This window comes from Tachypleus tridentatus, chromosome 3, assembly GCF_004210375.1.
Source record: "Tachypleus tridentatus isolate NWPU-2018 chromosome 3, ASM421037v1, whole genome shotgun sequence".
NCBI classification, from domain to species: Eukaryota; Metazoa; Arthropoda; class Merostomata; order Xiphosura; family Limulidae; genus Tachypleus; species Tachypleus tridentatus.
In genome coordinates, this window is record NC_134827.1 from 37127553 (window position 1) to 37148160 (window position 20608).

The following is a 20608-nucleotide window of genomic DNA, read 5'->3' on the forward strand; positions in this document are numbered from 1 at the left end:
ACTAAATTTCATTACATGTTTGCCGATTAATGCTTCATTTCAGTATGGTCTTAAACTTTTGACCAGCTAGTATTTAGACTAATTTCATAGTGTTCACATTTTCCCTATTAAATGCTAAAAAAGTTTTTTATTTTTCCTTTCCTTATTTTCATCTTTCTAAGCTCTACTCAAATAAGTGGTTGAGTCCGACAGCTCAAAATGCATATTTTTTCTTTATGTCCATTGGCCTTAAGATTTTGGCCAGCAGTGTATTTCTTATTCATAAATTAGGTTTTGCTTTAGAATGTTGCTTTTGTAGGTCACAGTTAGATCTTAAATAGGAGAAAAGTGAAACAAAATGTGCTGCTTTCTTATCTCCTTTCATGTAACGGCCCGGCACAGCCAGGTGGGTTAAGGCATTTGGCTCATAATGTGAGGGCTGCAGGTTCAAATCCCTGTCACACCAAACATGCTCGCCCTTTCAGCCATGGGAGCATTATAATGTGATGGCCAATCCTACTATTCATTGGTAAAAGAGTAGCCCAAGAGTTGGCAGTGGGTGATGATTACTAGCTGCCTTCCCTCTAGTCTTACACTGCTAATTTAAGGGCAGCTAGCGCAGATAGCTCTCGTGTAGTTTTGCATGAAATTCAAAAAATGAACAAACATTTCATGTATTAGTATAACAAGAGAGGTTAAAAACTGTAAAGTAAAGAGTAATTCAGTTGAAACCGTAACTTTACATGCCATTAAAGTTTTTTAACCAAAAGTTTTATTTCATAAAATATTAATCTTATGTTCCATTCAGTGTCTTGGATGTACTTGTGTGCTAATACAAAACAAAGTCCAGGTTCTGTTGTGTTCATTTACATAAACAGAGAGAGAAATGTCCATTTTTGAGATCACTTAATCGAACTAAAACAGTAATCAAATGTCTACCAAGTTATTTGAATAAAATGTAGGCCTACCACAATCAGCTTCATCTTCTGAGCGACTGCAGTCTTTCACTCGATCACAAACTTGGTGTCTTGCTAAACACTTCCCATTCTCACACTGATAGTTTCTTTGGCAACCATTTTCTGAAAAATATATTAAAAATGTTAAGGTATAAAAATAAATTAGTGAAAAACAAGCAATTCAACTGTTTCTGTTCATCGTGACAACAACCGTATTTCACACCCCACTATTTTCCATCATCCACACATTTCACAAGTAACATACTTCTGTGAATTGTGGTGTCCACTACAATATTTGTCTTGCAATAAGAATCATGCCATGTAAGAACGATTACAAAAACACCCGTTTAATTATGAACAGAATATTTTTATGTACTTCATGGGATTGTACTAATTTTTGTTTCAAAACAATAAATGGTAGATTCTTTGATAGATTGTTTGGGCAGAGTATTCATGATGAAACTTTGTAAAATGGACAGCAACTGCCTGTTGTGGAAACATAAGTGTAGAGGGCAACGTTTTGAAAGTCTTCTGCCTTTTATCTTCAGGTCAGAGGAAGACTTTCAAAATATCATCATTTACACTTGTGTCTCTGCAACAGGCAGTTGCTGTCCATTTTACAAAGTTTCAAATGGTAGATTAATTTGAAATCCTCAAAAGAGCAGAATACACAAAATATTTTAATTGTGGTTTATAGTGTGCAAGAAAAAGTTACAAGTAAGGATTGCTAGTCACTTCAACAATGAATAACTGCAGAATTCTTCAATATGTTTTCCAAATACAATTTGTATTTATGGCTAGGTTTTTCTTGGAAGTTTTGTGTCATGATGAAATAAACCTTTTAAAAAATTATTTGGATGTTGTATTATGATACCTAATGTATAAAAAAAATCTGTTTATTTAATGAACTGATAAAAATAAATGAACAAAAATATTAAACAAAGTAACAAGTTCGCCATTAATGTAACTTTTGAGAACATTAAAATGGTTAGTGAGAACGTGTAAAGAGATAGAAATGATAGACAGACTCACCACAATCATGTTCATCACTTCCATCAGCACAGTTTATAACAGAGTCACAACGTTGACTTAATGGCACACAAGCACGGAAAGGAGCAGTAACATTACCACAGTGGAACTCCACTAAGAGATTAAATAAAGTAGTGGATGTTTATTACTATTTCATGAGACATATATGAGCATTTAGATGCATATAAACATGTCTGTTAAAACCCTGAAAATATGTTCATTACCATCTCATGTACAAGCATCCAAATAAATCTTTTGACAGTTAACTTGCAAACATAAATGTAGAATTTTGTATTTCTTGAAAGAGATTTAAGTTTTATATTATTTCTCACCAAATACGTTTTGTGTGTACATTATTATCTCATGAAACTAGAATATTTATATTTGTATTAGCTATAAAATATATAAATAAATACAAATATGCTTACAAGGTTCACAGAGTTCCAAGGATGAGGGGTATTTCTGAAAGCTCACACCTTCCATCCCAGCAAGTTCTTCTGCTAAGTTTTCTACACTTGTTGATCTTGGTGAAGCACTGGGTGAAACTACGATATCCCCTAATTCCATACTTTCTACACTAAGTCTGCTCTTGTTCAAATCCTCTGCTTGTGGTTGCATTTGTTCAGTATTGGTATTGGTAAATTTGGCTCCAATTTCTGCTTTTACAACATTTTTTTCTGTGGATGAGCCGACATTTACATCTGGTTCTTCAATGAGAGTTGAATTCTTTAGTTTTCGAAATTCGTTTAGTTCTAATTCACTTTTTTCTTCCTTGTTATTATGAAACATGGATATGTTTCCATACTCATTTTGGTGCTTCGTTCTACTTGTATCATCTGTGCTGTCACCATCTTCTTCTGTGGATAACGGAATGTCCAAATCGTCGTCTCTGTAGCTCGTAATCAATGATCCCTTCTCCTGATCAATATGTTCCTGATTTTCCATCTTGTTTATGATTCGATGGTTTAAGCCTTTCTGCAACAATGTTGCTTTTCTTTGCTCTATGTCCAAAGTGTTTTCAGTAGCCAAAGAAGAGGTCCCAATATTAATGATTTCAAGCTCTTTATTAACAGGATCAAACTGTTGTACTTTTTTTACATTGAGAGGATCTACAGTTTCTTTGTCTAAATATGATATACTGTAATTATTAGTTATTTTATTAGCTGTAAAATTTTTCTCCAGGTTTTCAGTAGTTGATAATGTGCTATCGCCTGTATTATTACTTGCTGTCATTAGTAGTCTTTTTGTGATGAGATCGTGTCCAGTGTAACTAGTGGTTATTTGAAATTCTTGTGGAGATTCAGAATTAAGGTTAGTCTGATTAGTCCACCATAGGACAGACTCGGTTACAGAATTTCTATTTCCAGATTCTGACTTTATTGGAACAGATGTATCATTGGTATATTCAAGTATGGAGTCTGTGGTGGTGAGGATCATCTCTGTCTTTGGATATGTTCCCAAACTTATCCAGTTTGAAACACTGCTATCAGACGTGCTTAATGGAATAGTAATATCTTTGGAATATTTATGCATTGACTTATTACTATGTGGAAGATGTACATTTTTCTGAATGTTTGTTTCATTTCCAGCCAGAGGTTGGAAATATTCAGACTCTTTCATATGATTCAACATCTCACTAGAAGTGGGAACACTGTCTTCAACTGCTTCACTCGTTACAACAACATCAACAGGACTTCCTATTGTTGAAAACCCATGTTTTTCATTATCTGAAGTCAAGTTATCATTGGATGATGTCATCACTGTGATAAAATCAATGTTTGTGAAAACCTCAAAATCTCTACTCATACCAGTCACATTCTCAGTACCACTTATGTCTCCACCAACAGCAGCCTCAGTTGTATCAGCAACACCAGTGTCTAGTACAGCCGTGATACTTCCATCAATACTATCTACCTCTGACGGTTGCTCTACCTGTCTACCTTCAAGGACCCCCGCAGCATATCGAAGAGTATCTATATCATGAGAAGTATTTTCTACCGTTGATTTGATACTTTTTATGGTATCACCAACTGTAGTATTTTCTAAATTACCTAATGTGTCATTTCCATTGGTGTGTTGTGTTCTTTCTTCCCAGAGAACTGTGGTTAGTAATGAGTGATTTTTTAATTGTTCAGCTGTGGTCAGCATCGTGTCATTGTCTATTTGCTCCTCTGGAGCTAATGTACTTGTTATCCTTGAAATTTCTTTTGGAGTTGGCAGTATCAAAGGTCGACCAATCACAGGTGCATTAGAAGAACTGGGTAATGCTGTAGATGACAACGTGGTTGATTTAATAATATCGATAAAATCACTAGAGTTTGTATCATTTTTATCAGTTGAATCAAGTAATGGTAAAAGCTCATAGTTCTCCAATTTATCTTTTATTGTATCATTATTTTTTTCTTCATCAAGAGGAGAAGAGATGTGTCCTTTTTCAATGTCTCCTCTGATTCCCAAAGGTACATCATCAGTATCAATTTTACTTTCAGTGCTACTTACTTCCTGTGAGACAATTGTGTTATTCAGATAAAAATGATCTTTTTGGTCTGAAAACATAATTATTGTGTGGTTTCCATCTATCATTTTTTCAGACAGTACAGGACTTGTTTCATTCTCTTCCTCTTCTGGAACAGTTGGTGTAATTGCTGTAGTTGTTTCAATGATGACCTGTGTTGTTTTAGGAGCCTCTGTTGTTGTCAAAAAAGAATACATCTTGGAATCATAAGGAACCCAGTAGTTCTTAGAACCAATAATTTTCTCAATATATTCACGCATAGAAAAAATGTTAGCAAAAATCGCTGGCTGTTGCTGGTAGATGTTGCACCATCGTTGATATGTCAGTACACCTCCAAGATGCCAGGTACCTTTGGTTGACAAACACATCAGCGGTGCTCCCTCATCATTCTGGAAAATAATAAAAATACACCATTAATGTGTAAGTCACTTCATGATACTGTTCTTCCATCTTACAATAATGAAGTTTTATTAGAAAAATAATATACCCTAATTTTCCAATTATAATACAAATTTATAGTGAATATAGATACACCTAGAAGTTAGGGTGTATACAATTTAACACATCTAAAGTTTTTTACAGCCAGTCAAAACCATTTTTTTTTCCAACATATTCACAATAATGAATATTTACTATAAATTTTGCATTTTCACAGTATGTCTTATCAATTATCTTTGTTTCTAAAGTATAAATGAAAAGTATTTCCTATTTTCATTCACTTTTAGTGTGTTTGTGTTTTTCTTATAGCAAAGTTACATCGGGCTATCTGTTGAGCTCACCAAGAGGAATCAAACCCCTAATTTTAGCATTGCAAATCCGTAGACTTACCGCTGTACTAGCAGGGGGCCACTTTTAGTGAATGAAACAAACTTTAAACATGATTTTTGAAATAAAATGATCAAGAAGCTAAATATTGTCATTTTTTAGGATTTATTTGCATCAAAATTTTTGGAAATATAAAACTACAAATTGTGTTTGGTGAAACCTCCAAATTCTGAGTCCAAATCACTATTCTCAGATAGTTGACATAGCTTTTCTATTGCCTTGTTGTCACCTCTAATGGCATCACCAAAGAAACCATCCTCATCTTTGTTATCTACAATAGCAGTGTGGTCATTTCAGAGGATGTCATCTTCTGAGCCATCCATGGTATTTGTAAGGCAACACTTCTTAAAGCCACACTAAATCAGGGCCAGATCAATGGCATCGCAATATATGGTCCAATGAGCAATTGGTCTGACTGCTTCTGGTTACTCAATGATGTAAATGCAAATGTTTAGACTCCAGAGTAGAACCACTCATTTTACTCTTGGCACATTTGCTGTTTACACAGTCAATTGTAACTGATGTCCATCATTTGCAACAAACGACCTGATATGTCCCTGAGAATGATGACAAGATCTATGTAATATTCCTCCAGATTATCTTGGATGCATGTCATTTTATAAAACATAAAAACACAGGAGAAACAACATACAATGTTCCAGTGTACATCCTCACTACACAACCAGTACTTATTCAAATCTTCATTTTATAAAGCCTTTATCATAAGTAGAGATGATACCTCATGGGCACGTGCTATTCTTTGCAAGAGTTTTTCTTTTTAATATATACGGTAGCATCTTTGGCCAATTTCCATGATCATAGAGTCGAAGCAATTGCCAGTTGCTCTTCAGATGATTGTGCTACTCTTTCCTTTCACAGCCACAATTTCACTGAACAGAATGTCAAAGGTTAAGGATGTATGATCTGTGTTACTAATATGAAAAATGCTATAATGACGTTTCTCTTGCAGCCTACTGATGTAATACTGGTCACATAGCTTGTCTTCAAAACCACCAGACATGCACTGTACAACTGAAGCGTGTCCACATATGAATATTTTATGCCTTTTCATAAAAGGGGAAGCAATAAGTTGGAGATGCTTTAAAGTTTCCACTAGGATCTAACACTTTTGTAATATGAAAGGCTTTCAAAAAAACTTCCATGGAGTGGATGTTGGTGAATATATTCCAAACATTATTGATCAAGCTGTTGGCGCTGAGCCTTGGCTATCTTACTCTGGGACTACAGTTTGTTCGCTGACTTTTGTCAACTTTAAATGCTTGCCTACTTGAAATCAAATTCCCATACCAATGCCCTGTTACCACAGTTTTCAGCAAATTCTATTAATAATTTTTACACACTTCAATCTTATTTAATTAAGGAGACATAAATGAGAAAATAAGACCCACTTGCCACACCAATCTGGCACATCCACCCTTTCAAAAATTGCCAATAGTTTAGTCTGGCACATATTACATTTTAGCAACACTGTTGAAGAGAGCCAGGACCAATGAATACTGGCTATAAATGGGTTTTTAAGAATGTTTATTTCCTGGCCATGAATCTTAGCATAGCATGGCCTAAGGCAAACTCACTTTTAGTGATTTTACAGCTATTCTAACACTTTGACAATGTTCATTTACTGGCTCCGATTGCAAAAATAGCAAGCACTATAGTAAACATATAATTAGAGATTATATCAACACACTAACATTCTTGTCATCAGAGGATTACTTTGATTGCAGTATTTCAAAACGTTTAGATGCATATTATTTGTGGTGATAAGACAAATTTAACTCTTTGATCATGAAAGTTTGTACATTTATTATAATTGGAAGCTTATTATAAGTGTGTGTGCATACATTGTCTTCAACAGACCTGGATGAAGTGGGTTTACAGATTTGGAGTCCCTTTTGTCAGAAAATAAACTAATCTTTGGTGTTGGTAACAATCTATGCTTTTTATTAGTGTTTAACACCAGTCTTTAGTAGGCAACTGCTAAATATGTTGCACATTCCTTTTGCAAAACAGTCTCGGCACCTTTGAGTTTACAAGGCCTAATCAATCCGTTTCTCAAGCTAAACCCAAGACATTCCATAACTGTTTAATTGAACTTGGCTGGGATTATAGGCTTACCAAGGCAGAATCTTAAGACACTGCTGTATATAACGTACAGTGTGATGGTATGATTAATTTTATGGTCCTTTCCTGCAAATTACACGAACAAAATCAATGCAGCATTGTCCAAAACATTTCAGACACAGTACATTTATGACCTCCTTACAGTTGAACTAGTTACAACAGTTCATATATGTTCATCTTTCTCTTCATTTACGAACACGTGAAATCTGTTCATTTTATCAAAAACAATGGAGCTAATAAATTTATATGCTGTAACAGTGACACTATAACATTAGTGTAAAATATATAATAGCTGAAAAATAATTCAGGTAAAACAATTGAACAATTATCAGCTTCCATTTATATGGTCCTACTATAATTAAAATCTAACTGGTCACCTAGTGGCACATCTTAAAACTACACAGAGAACAATGTGGGTAATAGTATGAACTAAACTAATGAATGGTACTGCCCGAAAATTTTAGTATCCTTCATAAAATTACAGATTCAGCATCTAACATGCGTATAATATCCCAGTTTAAATAACAGTCGGTTTTATGTGTATATGAAAATAATAAAGGTAGAAGTTGATGTCTTTACCTTTTCAACAGTTATTTCTGATTAAATTCTATATTTTAAATCAATTTTATGAAGGATGGTGTGTAGTTAAATATTCAGAATGTACTTTGTTAAACCACAGTTTATCTTGTGAATTCTAACTGTCCTTAAGGTTTTATATGACTAGTGTTAAACTTTAATCACATATGTCACTAATGGCAGGTCTTTCCAAACAACAAACAGTAACTGTTTCTCCGTGGTGTTTTTACTGGTGTGTATTTTACTGTTGCTTCACAGTGATTATAATCTAGTACATACATCACATAAACCCCTACGAGACTCACTGGTCCTAGTACACAGCATTCTGGAATTCACGGATCCTCCATAGTGCTGTTCTTCATTACATTTATCTCTGTCCAGAACAACAAGGGCAAGGTAACTGATGGTGGGAGGTTCTGACCAAGGTGCTAGAGAAGAACAGTAAGAGATCTTTCACGACATCTTAATTTCACAATATTTATTTTTGTTTGAAGAACCGAGTTTTATAGCTACTCGTATGAACTAAAAACACAACATTCAGTTAGCTTACGTTAGATTCTATAAGGCTTTCATAGAACATGTATCTACTATTCTGGTATGGAAGTCAAAATACTACAAATTGTAAGAAATAATTCTAATAACAGGTGACTTTGTACCAAAAAAAATCTCAAGTTAGAAGTATTCTATCTACACATTACTACTAGCAACATCCACGTCATCAAATTTGTATATACTGGTATGAATAAGAAAAGTTAATTTAAAGTGTCTCTTACCAACTTTTAAGTTCACACAGAATCCAAAAATATCTTATGTAAAACAAGTTTTATAGATCAATTTGTATTTTATTTTTCTCTAATTTCTTGAAGGTATAATACTTTTCACACAACGTACAGTCACTCAAATTACTTGAAAGAATAATTTTTGAAAATTCCATTACAATAAAGTATAAGTTTTGCAAATTATTTTTACACGTCTGAAGTGAAGAATATTATAAAAAAATGAATAAGAGATCTAATGTTTTCCTCTCACACAACACATACTGTTAAAAGTACATCACTGCTTATCAATATTACCATTATAAAGTTCTTATGTAACATGTAACAAACTAAGAAAGAATGGTACTGAATATCATCTCTTTGTGTATCAAACAATTGTCTTTTACATAAAATTGACCAATTAGAACTGTAGAATTAAAAAATTACAGATTTTAAAAGATGAGCCCTTCAAGTTAAGCATCGTATATTACAGAACAACTATTAATAAGTTCTACTACTACGTTCCTAACTAGCTAAATACACGTGCTTCCTTCTACTACTACGTTCCTAACTAGCTAAATACACGAACTTCCTTCTACTACTACGTTCCTAACTAGCTAAATACACGTACTTCCTTCTACTACTACGTTTCTAACTAGTTAAATACACATACTTCCTTCTACTACTACGTTCCTAACTAGCTAAATACACATACTTCCTTCTACTACTACGTTCCTAACTAGCTAAATACATTGCTTCCTTCTACTACTACGTTCCTAACTAGCTAAATACACGTGCTTCCTTCTACTACTACGCTTCTAACTAGCTAAATACATCGCATTTCCTTCTACTACTACGTTCCTAACTAGCTAAATACATCGTGCTTCCTTCTACTACTACGTTCCTAACTAGCTAAATACACGCATTTCCTTCTACTACTACGTTTCTAACTAGCTAAATACATCGTTATTTCCTTCTACTACTACGTTCATAACTAGCTAAATACATCGTATTTCCTTCTACTACTGGCTCCTAACTAGCTAAATACATGCGTTAGCCTTCTACTACTACGTTCCTAACTAGCTAAATGCATCGCATTTCCTTCTACAACTACGTTCCTAACTAGCTAAATGCACGTATTTCCTTCTACTACTACGTCCTGACTAGCTAAATGCACGTGCTTCCTTCTACTACTACGTTCCTAACTAGCTAAATGCACGTACTTCCTTCTACTACTACGTTCCTAACTAGTTAAATGCACGTACTTCCTTCTACTACTACGTTCCTAACTAGCTAAATGCACGTACTTCCTTCTACTACTACGTTCCTAACTAGCTAAATACACGTGCTTCCTTCTACCACTATGCTCCTAACTAGCTAAATACACGTACTTCCTTCTACTACTACGTTCCTAACTAGCTAAATACACGTACTTCCTTCTACTACTACGTTCCTAACTAGCTAAATACACATACTTCCAGTGTATATTCATCATTTCAAATACGTGTTGTTTTTGTGAGCCAGTGCTACAAAATCCTTTTAATCACACATTCTATTTTGTGGAATATTAAGCAACTTGTGTCATATAAAAGTACTATGATTTCACAACCCAGACAAACCAGCAGAGCAAAGTTGTAAATATTTCTATCTCATATAAATAAAGAGATGAAACAACAGTTGGTGTGAAACTAATTCATTCAGAGAAGCAAACAAGTGTTTAAAAAAAGACAGAGAAATAATATTCTGATGTTAGTTCAGATTGGTACTTTTTCTCAAACAATTATAATCACAAAGAGTGTCTTACCTCTTGGTTCGGTGTTGCCAAAAGCACCAGAAAAGCAAGCAATACCAGGCCTGACTTCTTCCTCTGGCAGGCAGATGGCACCAATATGCTGATCAAAGTGCAGAGGTACAGCAAGTTGAACCAGTGCTACATCATAGTCTCTCAAGAAAGCCGAGCGGAACTTAGACGAATGAGGATGAACGACTACTCTTCGAATCTCTCTCTTGTGTTGAAATTCCTCAGCTCCACCTCGTATCTTCTCAAGACTGGTGTAAACAGTCCAATCAGAACCATTCTCTGGTGGCTGTCTAAGTATGGAAATCAAATAGCAATGGATGGTTAGATGCTGTGTTTTTATTTTAAAATTTATGAAAATAGCAAAGTCTGTTTATATTCTTTATGTATTGAAAAATGTATGGAGGCTTTATTGGACAGGAATATTTATTTACATTTCCTTAAAACTTACAGTTTGAGCTTAAACAGAGATCATCAGCTGACCTAAACATTTTGGGCATCATTTAAAAATGTTTCTCAAAAATCCTAAACAAAGAAATAAAAGAACTCACTGAATACAATCTGCTGATGTCACTAACCACACTGGTGAAACTATTTCTGCATGACAAGTTTTTCCAGTGTATATGTTTTGTACCATGGCTAGGGACGGCCACTGCTCGGGCAATGATGGCTGGCCATCAACTACACGTTTCTTCCGATACAGAGGACCAGGAAGAGCTGAACAGTCTGGGCAAATTGAAAACAATTATTACACACCACATCTTCACACAAATATGGCATGACACGGTTGTTAATAATAGTTTATCTACTCTAACTGGAGTAATGCAGGGGGGGTATCGTAATTTGAATTATAAGTATAATTTGGAGGGGAATAACCTTAACAGTACCATGAAAGAAAAAGATCTTAGTATAATGACTGATCAGTCTCTTAAGCCATCTAAGCAGTGTAGTGTTGCTAGTGGTAGGGCAAACAGGATTTTAGAAATATTAAATACAAGTCTAGAGGTTATAATGTCATTTTACAGGAAAATAGTTAGGCCATATTTGGTATATTGTGTTCAAGTCTTTAGCTCCCTACTGGAAGAAAAGACACTGAATTGTCGTTCATATGAGAAGCCGAAATATCTCAAATTGTTTTCTCTTTAAAAAAGAAGAGTTGGAGGAACTCTGATTGAGGTGTTTAAGGTTGTAAAGCAAAGTGTTAATGTAGCATCTTGATTTCATATTTAGTAACAACAGTAGGACTGACATTAATATAACTCTTGGCAGGGTAGGAGTCATCTTCAGCTAAGAAAGTTTTATTTTTCTAACAAGCTAGTTGGCCTTTGGAATGGGTTGCTTCCAGATGTTGTGTAGAGGAAGTACATTTGAATGTGTTTGAAAAAATGCTTGATAAGTATATGAATGATATGGGCTGGTTTTACAATGTTTAGAAGATGGACCAGTCGGTCCAATGTTGTTCCAAAATGTTACGTTATAAAGGAGAATCGTGGTCCCTTCTGCCCTGTGTGTTACGTAATTATTGATTAGGGAATTTAATAAATAAACAGCAAACAGAAGGGTACAAGTTTTAAAAACTCAATTATAATTAAAACAACACTGTTCACACACACAAAGTAACATCAAACATGTTTCTTCTGAAAATTCAAAATTAATCTGAGTCAAATTACATAAAAATAATCACACTGAGCTAGAAATGCAATAAGAAACACAAGATTAAATCTGTTAGATGTTTAATTAAATGAACAATAAATATAACATCAATGCTAAGAAGGTAAATCTACCTGTAAATTAAATAAATTCATTGGCTGAAAATGTGAAAATAGTCACATACACTAAACCTGTAAACTAATTTGACTATAAATTTTAAAACATTTACTAACACTATACTGCAATCTAATTAACTAAATGAGCTAAAAATGGAACACTAAAATTCATAATAATTATAAATGAAGAAAATTAATTATTCACCAATTATACATCATATAAACCAAAAATAAAGAAAATGACCACACAAGAAAATAGAACACAAACTACTAAATTTCAAATAGTTAAAGGTGATAAATAAACAGAGTACACTTGATAAATGTTGTCATGTCTCCAAATAATACTATACACATATTTTATTTAATAACAATAATTAAACCTGCTATCAGAACTGGAACTACTGACGTAAAGTCTAGGCTCTCATGTTTTACTGCTTACACCATATTGATAAGAGAGATACAGATGGAGCTTTGTAAACTTGCAAATTAATAAACAGACCCACATATTTAAAATAATTATAACAATATATCCTGTTTAGGAGTTTTTTTTAGCAAGATATGATATAAACGTGAAGTTGTACACTTAGGAATACATACTGAAACGAAGACAGTTGACAACAGCAGTTCTATTGCCTTCACAGGTGGAACTGAATTTCAATCCGTACGTCCAGAGAGTATGATTAGAGTTACTGTGCAAAGCCCATGTAGTACTGTTTGTAATCACAAGCCTTGTATCCACCATTTTAGCAACACTGGGAAAAATTAACAACATATGGTTACACAGTTTTATGAAAGAACTGAGCTTAAGCTAAGGTCACACAAATGCTAATATACCTGACAAAGATACATTACAACAACTAGTTTCCTCATCACTTAGAAAACCAAACTTGTTTAACATTAAGTACATAAGCACATAACAGTAGGGACTATCACTAAACAATGTGCTAGCCATAAAAAGTGCCTGTTTAAACCCACCTTTAAAATGTCTGAATACTAACAATAACTATTTCACAGTATTAACTATGCAAAACTAAAAAACTCAATTGTATTCTTCAAGCTACCAAAACTACTATTTATTCCTCTAAGTAAACAGGTAACTCTTCCAAAAAAAACATACTGAAAGAATGATGAACCTCATTGTTTTATTCATTTTTTCACAGAACTCTTCCATCTGGGGTCCCAACGATTCCTTTGTTGTAACAAAAACGATACTAGTATATGTATATATAAATAAAATGGATGATATCCTGCTTTGAGTGTATAATTAGACTTGAGGGTAGATTGGTAGAGGTCCTGATGAGTAGTCAAATTGAATTAGGTTTACATGCATTTCTCATGTTTGGTATTGGCGTTACTGGTCCACAAAAATACAGGTAATAAAAAGAAAATAAAAAGTTCAATACAAAAGGCTTACATTTTATAAAGACAAGTAGGGGTCAATACATATATAAGTAACCTAGCTAGCTATAATAATATAGAAAGCTGAATGCTATCACTGAAATAATACAGTCAAAACACTAAAATATGGGATACTTAAAATTTAAAAAGTGTTTTCCCTACTACGACAAATCAGTGTAGTTACGTTAGTCTCAGTCATAATAGGGATAATAGTTTTAACTTTGATAGCTCTGTTTTGTAGCTATGACTTTCTCGTTTCAATACTTTCTGTAGCACTAAAGATTTCTATATTACTATAGCTAATTAGCTTACATATATATCAATATCTACTTGTCTTTACAAAATTAAAAATTTTTTATTGAACACGTGTATACATAACTACAGTTTGTTTTGAGTTTTGTGAAAAGCTACATGAGAGCTATCTGTGTTAGCCATCCCTAATTTACCATTGTAAGACTAGACGAAAGTCATCACCATCCACAAATAGCTCCTGGGCTACTCTTTTACCAACAAACAGGAGACCATAACATTATACTCCTCATGAATGAAAGGGCTTGAATATTTGGTGTGATGGGGATTTAAACTCACAACCCTCAGACTGTGAGTAGAGTTCCCTAACCAGGTGGACATGCTGGGCCATATAGCTACAGCTTATGCATATAATCATTCTCAATTATACTGACTGTTACATTCTTCTATTACCTGAAACCCAGCTCTTGACAGAGTTGATGACCATCTTGTAAAGTCCACTTTACTCCACAAACCAAAGTCCATTGTTCAGCTACACTGTTATACACTTGAACAACTCCATTTCCATCAACCCTTACTGTGGCAAAACAAAGAAATACTATTTTTACAATTTCATATTATAAAATTTATATACCTGATGTTTATTGTGACAACATATTTTTATAATAAAATATTACTTCCTTATTTCTTACACCTTCTTGCCATATAAGAACCTACAGCCTGCTAGGAGTTTTATAGATTGTAAAAATACTCATGTAAGAACCTACAGCCTGCCAGGAGTTTTATAGATTGTAAAAATACTCAGGTAAGAACTTACAGCCTGCTAGGAGTTTTATAGATTGTAAAAATACTCAGGTAAGAACCTACAGCCTGCTAGGAGTTTTATAGATTGTAAAAATACTCAAGTAAGAACCTACAGCCTGCTAAGAGTTTTATAGATTGTAAAAATACTCAGGTAAGAACCTACAGCCTGCTAGGAGTTTTATAGATTGTAAAAATACTCAAGTAAGAACCTACAGCCTGCTAGGAGTTTTATAGATTGTAAAAATACTCAGGTAAGAACCTACAGCCTGCTAGGAGTTTTATAGATTGTAAAAATACTCAAGTAAGAACCTACAGCCTGCTAGGAGTTTAATAGATTGTAAAAATACTCAAGTAAGAACCTACAGCCTGCTAGGAGTTTTATAGATTGTAAAAATACTCAGGTAAGAACCTACAGCCTGCTAGGAGTTTTATAGATTGTAAAAATACTCAAGTAAGAACCTACAGCCTGCTAGGAGTTTTATAGGTTGTAAAAATACTCATGTAAGAACCTACAGCCTGCTAGGAGTTTTATAGATTGTAAAAATACTCATGTACGAACCTACAGCCTGCTAGGAGTTTTATAGGTTGTAAAAATACTCATGTAAGAACCTACAGCCTGCTAGGAGTTTTATAGATTGTAAAAATACTCATGTACGAACCTACAGCCTGCTAGGAGTTTTATAGATTGTAAAAATACTCAAGTAAGAACCTACAGCCTGCTAGGAGTTTTATAGATTGTAAAAATACTCATGTAAGAACCTACAACCTGCTAGGAGTTTTATAGATTGTAAAAATAGTCATGTAAGAACCTACAGCCTGCTAGGAGTTTTATAGATTGTAAAAATACTCATGTAAGAACCTACAGCCTGCTAGGAGTTTTATAGATTGTAAAAATACTCATGTAAGAACGTACAACCTGCTAGGAGTTTTATAGATTGTAAAAATACTCATGTAAGAACCTACAGCCTGCTAGGAGTTTTATAGGTTGTAAAAATAGTCATGTAAGAACCTACAGCCTGCCAGGTGTTTTACATATTGTAAACATACTCATGTAAGAACCTACAGTCTGCCAGGTGTTTTACATATTGTAAAAATATGTTATGTAAGAACCTACATCTTACTGGATGTTTTATAGATTGTAAAAATATGAAATATGCCATGTAAGAACATTAATTAACAGTAACCTGTTCCATAGTTCTTGATAACTTGGTGTGGTTGTTAAACATTAAAATATACATTTTTTAATGTTTTATTCATTACAGTTTTTTTCAAATGAAGACAGAATATAAACACCATCATGATTCATATGAAATTCTGAATGCTTACAACACTTAAACACCATCATGATTCATATGAAATTCTGAATGCTTACAACACTTAAACACCATCATGATTCATATGAAATTCTGAATGCTTACAACACTTAAACACCATCATGATTCATATGAAATTCTGAATGCTTACAACACTTAAACACCATCATGATTCATATGAAATTCTGAATGCTTACAACACTTAAACACCATCATGATTCATATGAAATTCTGAATGCTTACAACACTTAAACACCATCATGATTCATATGAAATTCTGAATGCTTACAACACTTAAACACCATCATGATTCATATGAAATTCTGAATGCTTACAACACTTAAACACCATCATGATTCATATGAAATTCTGAATGCTTACAACACTTAAACACCATCATGATTCATATGAAATTCTGAATGCTTACAACACTTAAACACCATCATGATTCATATGAAATTCTGAATGCTTACAACACTTAAACACCATCATGATTCATATGAAATTCTGAATGCTTACAACACTTAAACACCATCATGATTCATATGAAATTCTGAATGCTTACAACACTTAAACACCATCATGATTCATATGAAATTCTGAATGCTTACAACACTTAAACACCATCATGATTCATATGAAATTCTGAATGCTTACAACACTTAAACACCATCATGATTCATATGAAATTCTGAATGCTTACAACACTTAAAACACCATCATGATTCATATGAAATTCTGAATGCTTACAACACTTTAACACCATCATGATTCATATGAAATTCTGAATGCTTACAACACTTAAACACCATCATGATTCATATGAAATTCTGAATGCTTACAACACTTAAACACCATCATGATTCATATGAAATTCTGAATGCTTACAACACTTAAACACCATCATGATTCATATGAAATTCTGAATGCTTACAACACTTAAACACCATCATGATTCATATGAAATTCTGAATGCTTACAACACTTAAACACCATCATGATTCATATGAAATTCTGAATGCTTACAACACTTAAACACCATCATGATTCATGTAAAATTCTGAATGCTTACAACACTTAAACACCATCATGATTCATGTAAAATTCTGAATGCTTACAACACTTAAACACCATCACGATTCATGTAAAATTCTGAATGCTTACAACACTTTAACACCATTATGATTCATATGAAATTCTGAATGCTTACAACACTTAAACACCATCATGATTCATGTAAAATTCTGAATGCTTACAACAATTAAACACCATCATGATTCATGTAAAATTATGAATGCTTACAACACTTAAACACCATCATGATTCATGTAAAATTCTGAATGCTTACAACACTCAATCTCATCACTTCCATCGTTGCAGTCTTGACGACCATCACATCTTGCAAAACCAGAAACACAGTAGCCATCCATGCACTGAAACTCATTGTTGGCACAGGCTGAAATCATATAAAAATATTTTATCCCACCAGTCTTATTCAGAAATACATAAAAACACTCTTTTCACTACTGACTTTATGATACGTGGAGGCGGAATATTCCATCTTGTTATTACTATTTTAACTATTAAATAATCCAGTTCCTACGTTTGCTAGTTACAGTTTGTATTACTGTCCATTTTAAAACAAGCCATTTTATTTGATAATGGTCCAAACATAATTAAATGAATGTGAATTTGAACACTAGTATTTTGGTTTTCATTATCTCTTAAGCTGATTCTGAGACAAGTTAAGATCTAACATCTGTGGTTCATTGGCAAAATGTTATACCTCATAACCTTGACTGATGAACACTAAATACAAACTTATCAACACTGCCCATTCTCTTGCCAAAAATAACTACTGCTTCATCACAAACATGTTACTCAATATCAACACTAATAATGATTACGAAGCCTGTCTGAACTAATTCAGCAGTATAAGACTAGAGGGAAGGCAGCTGGTTATCGCCACCCATCGCCAAATCTTGGGCTATTATTTTGCCAACGAATAGTGGGACTGAGCGTGGAAAGAGCAAGTGCAACGGGTATTCGAACCCGCAACCCTCAAATTATGAGTCGAGCACCATAGCCACCTGCTGGGCCTAAACCCAAACACTGCAACTTTTGTAACTCATTAGAAACTTATATAGAACAACTTAGACAAACACAAGTTACAAAAACATCAATACAACACGACTTGATAAATACAGTCTAACGAACAGTACTAACTACAGTTGGCTTCATCCTCTCCACTTTTACAGTCACGACTTCCATCACACTTTAACGACGATGGGATACACAAGCCATCAGAACAGAAAAATCTCCCCCTCTGGTCACACGTTGTCCGATCAACTTGAAATGACAATTTCCAAATATTTATTGACACTGTTTCATATTGACGTTAAAACGTACAAAGAAAACTAAATAATACTTAAGCATTCATATAATTAAAATTACAGTAAGATATCGTTTTAAGTAATTTCTATTAGACAGAGGAATACTGTGGAACGAATAGTTTAAAAGTTCATAGTAGTTTTTTATTTTATCTTCCACCTTAAATTTTGGTATATTGGTCTAAGTTCCAACTCGAAATATAAAGGCAACGGCAAGTGTGTGGTGCTGCCAAAACAATCTGCAGAACATATTGTGTGTTATTATTTGTTTGTTTTTGAATTACTCGCAAAGCTACACGAGGACAATCTGCGCTAGCCGTCCCTAATTTAGCAGTGTAAGACAAGAGGGAAAGCAGCTAGTCATCACCACCCACTGCCAACTCTTGGGCTACTCTTTTATCAACAAATAGTAGGATTGACAGTCACATTATATGCCCCCACAGCTGTAAGGGCGAGCATGTTTAGTGTGACGGGGATTCGAACCCGCGACCCTCAGATTACGAGTCGAACCCCTTAACCCTCATGGCATATGCTATTAACAATAACAATATTCCATTTTCTGTAGCTCGGGCTGTGGTATTCCAAACTATCGGGCTGTGGTATTCCAAACTATCGGGCTGTGATACTCCAAACTATCGGGCTGTGGTATTCCAAACTATCGGGCTGTGGTACTCCAAACTATCGGGCTGTGGTACTCCAAACTATCGGGCTGTGGTACTTCAAATTATTACATATTTTCAGTGAATATTCTGTACCGGACCCTTACTTCACCGTAAGGGCGCAGATAGCCCTCATGTAGCTTTGCGCAAAATTCCAAAAACAAACAAACTTACTTCAGATAGCAAATTTCAAGACCATACATTAAGAAAACAAGCGATTCGTCTCCAGTTTTGATTCAAATTCTTGCAATTTTTTTTCTTCGCACCGAAAGTAGAGAAATCTGACAACAACTTATATGAATTGTTTTGTTTTAAAATTTGGTACACTGACATATCTTTACACTTATAATTGGGTGTCAAACGCTGTCCATATACAATTATAAGCTACATGTGCAAAGTTATTCAATACTTAATTTTAACTAAACGTTTTGCGCACACCTTGGCACAACGTCATACGAACTATCAGTCTAATACTTTCATTAATGCTTCATCTAACAAGGTGGACTATTTGTAGTTTTTGTTATTCGTAACAGCTGATTTAGAGCAACAAAATTATAAGGTGAAAGGACGTGCTGATATATAAGTATTGGTTAGGCCAAGTGAACTAGATTAACAGTTTGTAGCTCAAGTTTTCTGTAGAATCATACGGATGGACAGTTCTCATTAATTATTTATTGTTAACGTCTCAGCACAAATTTGTTAAACTTTATAAAACTATACTAATTCAATAGCGTTTAGAGTCAGTGATATAAGCTTAAGCAATCAGCATAAATAATGATGTTTGATATTGTTGTATCGAGTGTATACAGATGATGACAAAAACTGTTAATCTAGATTCCATTGCGTTACCATAAAGAAAGTTATTAACACACTGATTTCGAGAGGGAAACTCTCAGCATCTATTTTAAAGAATGTGGCTGGTTCTGTAACGTATAGACCTGTTCTGAACAATAGGGATCCTAAAGATAACGTTGGTTATTATCGAATGTTACTTTCTTACTGACTGTTGGTATGTATTGACAAAAAGTCATGATATCCAATCAAAAATACCTCAGATGTGAAAAATGATGCAGCCAAAAAAAACAAACGATTTGATTCATAAAAACAAGATCAAACTGTTGGCCAAACTGCTACCTACACTTATAGCATTGGTAAGAAATTAACTTAACAACAAATATTCGTTAGTTAGTTAGTCAGGCTACGTAATTTGTTTTATCCACAATTCAAGTTGAACAAAAAATGCGGCCTGGCTAACTAATGATTGAATACTTACTGTTAAGTTGTTATTGTTTTTAGTCCCACTTTTGTTTTCATATCTAAGATGTTTTTGATCAGAAAAGCTTAGCTCCACACAATAACAAATACATTTGTAGTGAAGTTCATTATCATTTTAAAAAAACAAAGCACATAAGAACGTTATACATTTTGTAACTTTGACTCTTAGCGTGAGACAT

At 33.9% G+C, this 20608-nt stretch overlaps 1 protein-coding gene across 1 annotated transcript in view; it reads right to left on the reverse strand.

The window, feature by feature from the left end:
• Window positions 1–20608, reverse strand: part of LOC143246707 (uncharacterized) — an 80583-nt gene that overhangs the window by 22401 nt on the left and 37574 nt on the right. The window contains exons 11-20 of the mRNA XM_076493794.1: window positions 18332–18454; window positions 17454–17561; window positions 14442–14565; window positions 12939–13093; window positions 11127–11301; window positions 10582–10868; window positions 8302–8450; window positions 2393–4868; window positions 1968–2078; window positions 948–1058 (exon numbers count right to left, since the gene is read on the reverse strand). Coding sequence (XP_076349909.1) covers window positions 948–1058; window positions 1968–2078; window positions 2393–4868; window positions 8302–8450; window positions 10582–10868; window positions 11127–11301; window positions 12939–13093; window positions 14442–14565; window positions 17454–17561; window positions 18332–18454 — 3819 coding nt within the window. The remainder of the gene's footprint in view (window positions 1–947; window positions 1059–1967; window positions 2079–2392; window positions 4869–8301; window positions 8451–10581; window positions 10869–11126; window positions 11302–12938; window positions 13094–14441; window positions 14566–17453; window positions 17562–18331; window positions 18455–20608) is intronic.